Source organism: Octodon degus, unplaced genomic scaffold (assembly GCF_000260255.1).
Source record: "Octodon degus isolate 3935 unplaced genomic scaffold, OctDeg1.0 scaffold00279, whole genome shotgun sequence".
Taxonomy (NCBI): Eukaryota; Metazoa; Chordata; class Mammalia; order Rodentia; family Octodontidae; genus Octodon; species Octodon degus.
Genome location: NW_004524855.1, coordinates 955,164 through 958,420, shown reverse-complemented (window position 1 = coordinate 958,420; position 3,257 = coordinate 955,164). Strand labels below are relative to the sequence as shown.

The 3,257-nt window shown below is 58.1% G+C and overlaps 1 protein-coding gene across 1 annotated transcript in view; it reads left to right on the top strand.

Moving 5' to 3' along the window:
* Window positions 1-1,527: 1,527 nt before the first annotated feature.
* Ddb1 (damage specific DNA binding protein 1) overlaps window positions 1,528-3,257 on the top strand; it is a 23,673-nt gene continuing 21,943 nt past the window's right edge. Inside the window, exons 1-2 of the mRNA XM_004646715.2 lie at window positions 1,528-1,735; window positions 2,996-3,144. Coding sequence (XP_004646772.1) covers window positions 1,675-1,735; window positions 2,996-3,144 — 210 coding nt within the window. The 5' untranslated portion in view covers window positions 1,528-1,674. The remainder of the gene's footprint in view (window positions 1,736-2,995; window positions 3,145-3,257) is intronic.

The following is a 3,257-nucleotide window of genomic DNA, read 5'->3' as shown; positions in this document are numbered from 1 at the left end:
GAGGCCACCTCAGGCCCAGATGGGACCGTAGCCAACAAAACACAGGAGAGAGGCACAAATGAGGCCAACAGTGGGGACAAGCCTCTTTCAACCTCTGCACATAAGGAGGCAACAGCTGCTAGTCGAGGCATAAGGAACTCTGGGGCCCAGGGCAGAGGTGCCCTCCCGCTACCCTGGCCGCTGAGGACTCACCATGGCGAGGGGCTCTGAAGCAAGCTGCCTCTCCCTCGGCACAGAGCTGCTGCAAGCTGGTAGTCCTGTGGGTGCTACCTGGTTTGAGCACAGCGGAGCTGGCACCAGCACCTGCAGGGATGGGGACAGTTGGAACCGCTGAAGGTTGAAATCCTACTGGCACAGCTGAACCTACAGAGCCTTACTGATTAGGGAGCTATCCCCAGACTTCGGACCAAGTCCAAACTCTAGTACGTGGGCTAGGGATGGAGAGCAGCATGGGGCTGACCAAGGTTCACACGTGCACTGGGCTGCCAGCGGACAGATCGATCTGAGGCGGGCATGTGGCTTAAGCCCACAACTGCACCCAGGTCATAACCAGGGAGCAAATTCAGCCACGTGAACCTCGTTTTCTACAGGTGTCTCCTGCAGCAAAGACAGTTACAAAGATCACGCTGGCTCTGGTTGGCCTTGGCACTGCACCAAGAAGGAGCCAGCTCTGTTACCGTTTTACTGCTAGGACACCGACTCAGAGCCCCAGGCATCGTCCAAGGTCATCTTGGCGACATTCGGGAATCAGAAGCATGACCAGCCTTTCTACAAAGCTTTGCTCTTTCTTCTGACAATTTAGTGCCCCAAGTAAGGCAGGGTCCTGCCGTGGAAACCCGAAGCGTAAATCTCACCCAAGAGTGTGTGTGCGTGTACGTACACAAGCCAGACCCGGCTCTGCACTGGCGGTGCCCAGATTTACGGTGTGTGCGTGTGTGTGTCTGATTTTAGGTAAACTGAATCGAGCCCCAGCTTGCTCACTTACACCAGGAGTGGGCTTCTCCCCAGCATCCCGCAGGTCTGCTGGCGCAGCGGAGCTAGAAGGGCTTTCGGGATCATCAACGTCCCCAGCAGCCAAACCCAAGGCCTGGGATCGAGTTTGGGCTGCCGAGGGACGCTGATAATGCCCGGCCCTTGCAACCCTGACGAATTTGGGGCCCGGCGTTGGCACCGGCGGGTGTGGAGGCCGGGCAGGTCACAGAACCAATCGGTCACCTCACGCCCCACCAGTCTCTGCGGTCCTTACGGTTTCAGGGGGAACAGCCCGAGGGCTCCTGGACCGATGCAGGGGCAGAATCGGGGGCTGAGAGCGGGTTGGGGACGTGGGCCAGGAGAGCAGGTAAGCTAAGAACCTCAGGCCAGCCGCCCTCGCCACCAGATCCGCTTCTCGAGGACCCGAAAGGCGCGCTCTCATCCGGGTACTCGGCCCTGGGGGCGGGGCATCGGGGCGGGGCCTCCCCTGGTTGGCCGCCTCGTGTTCAGCGAGTCCTCCAGGGGGCCCGGAAGGCTGTCCCGTGATGCCCCGCGCCGGCCGCTCTGGCCTGCAACGTGTCTCTGGGGCGGAGGCATCTACCCTGGAGTTGGCTGCGCGCGGGCGGGGGCTCCCTGTCTCTTCGCGGTGTCCATCCTTCGATCGTCCCGCTCTGGTCCCGACGGGCCGCCCCAGGCCTCGCCATGTCGTACAATTACGTAGTAACGGCGCAGAAGCCCACCGCCGTCAACGGCTGCGTGACCGGTGAGGCGCCCGGGGACGCCGGCGAGCTGGAGCTGGAGGAGCCGAGCGAGGCCTAGGGAGGCCCGCGGCCCTGGGCGCAGGGGACCCGGCCGGCACGGGGCGCGCGGCCAGCAGCTCCCGGCCCCGGCCGGCCCCAGCGCGCGGGGACCCGAGCTGCCCCGCGGGCTCCCCGCGAGCTAGGAGGTCCCTTAGCCTCGGGGCTGGGCGGCGCGTGGAACCTGGCGCGAATGTGAGCTGTGTGTCCAGAGCCCCGAGATTGGTGTGGTCGGGGAAGAAGACGCTGGCGATGGCGCCTTTGGGATCAGAGTTTAAGATCGGGGCGCCAGGGGAGGGGGAGGCACGCAGGTGGCTTGCTGGCCTGGCCGGCCCTCGCCGCGGAGGGAACCCGAGCCCTTTCCAGATCCACCCTTTTCCCTGGGGCTGTTGTTTACTGTTGGTCGCTGCTGGAGGACCGGGTTTGATCGTAAGCCTGGCTTTGCCGGGTTCGTCCTGTTCACTGTGCGAGCATCCTTACTCCTTACGGACGGGAGCCGCACACCCTGCGCTTCCGTTCTCCGCTGAAGGTGCAGCCCCCAGACTTCTGTGTTCGCGTGAATCCTCGGTGGTTGGAGAACGCCGGAGGCGTAGCGCGGTTGAGGTAGATTGCAGGGAGGGTGAGAGCTGCGGAGAAAAATAGAGGAAATCTCTGGTGATTACTGCATTTGACACGGCCTGTTTGGCAAGTTTTTTGTGAAGGGTTGGATGAAGACTGGAAAAGCTGAAACTTCGTTGATCATTCTCAGTTACATTTGCCTACTGTACGGTAGTAAGAAAGTAAAAGTCTAACAGAGTCACCCTTAAGGTTTTCACAGTTGTTTTTGAAGGACACAGTGCTGGGGCCGGGGAGATGGCTCAGTAGAATAAGCGCCTGCCTGGCAAGCGAAAAGGCCTGAGTTCAATCCCCGATTCTGGAAAAAAAAAAAAAAAAAACAAAAAAAAAAAAAAAAAAAAAAAAAAGTAAAAATGAGGACACAGTACTCTCTGGTCTCGGGTCTTATTTTCTCAGTTTGACTATAGAACCAGCTCTGTTGAGTGCATAAAGTGTGAGACCCTCGGAGGTGCTGGATTTGGCAAGAAGGGAAATGGAGGGAGGGAATCAGGGAAATCTGTGGGGTAGATGAGAGTCCTGGAGGTGTTTAGGTAGGCAGTGGTAGGATTGGTACACAAGGGCTTGGGAGGCCCTTCTGCTGGCTTAAAAAGTTAGAGCATCTGTTCTTTCAGGACACTTTACTTCAGCAGAAGACTTGAACCTGCTGATTGCCAAAAACACAAGATTAGAGATCTATGTGGTCACTGCAGAGGGGCTTCGGCCGGTCAAAGAGGTGGGCATGTATGGGAAGATCGCGGTCATGGAGCTTTTCAGGCCCAAGGTAAGTGTTTCCCATTGGGACAACTGCAGGTCATAGGTTGTTTTATTTTATTTTTTCTTTTTTTAAAAAATTTATTTATTTTGTGTGTGTGTGTGTGTGTGTGTGTGTGTGGC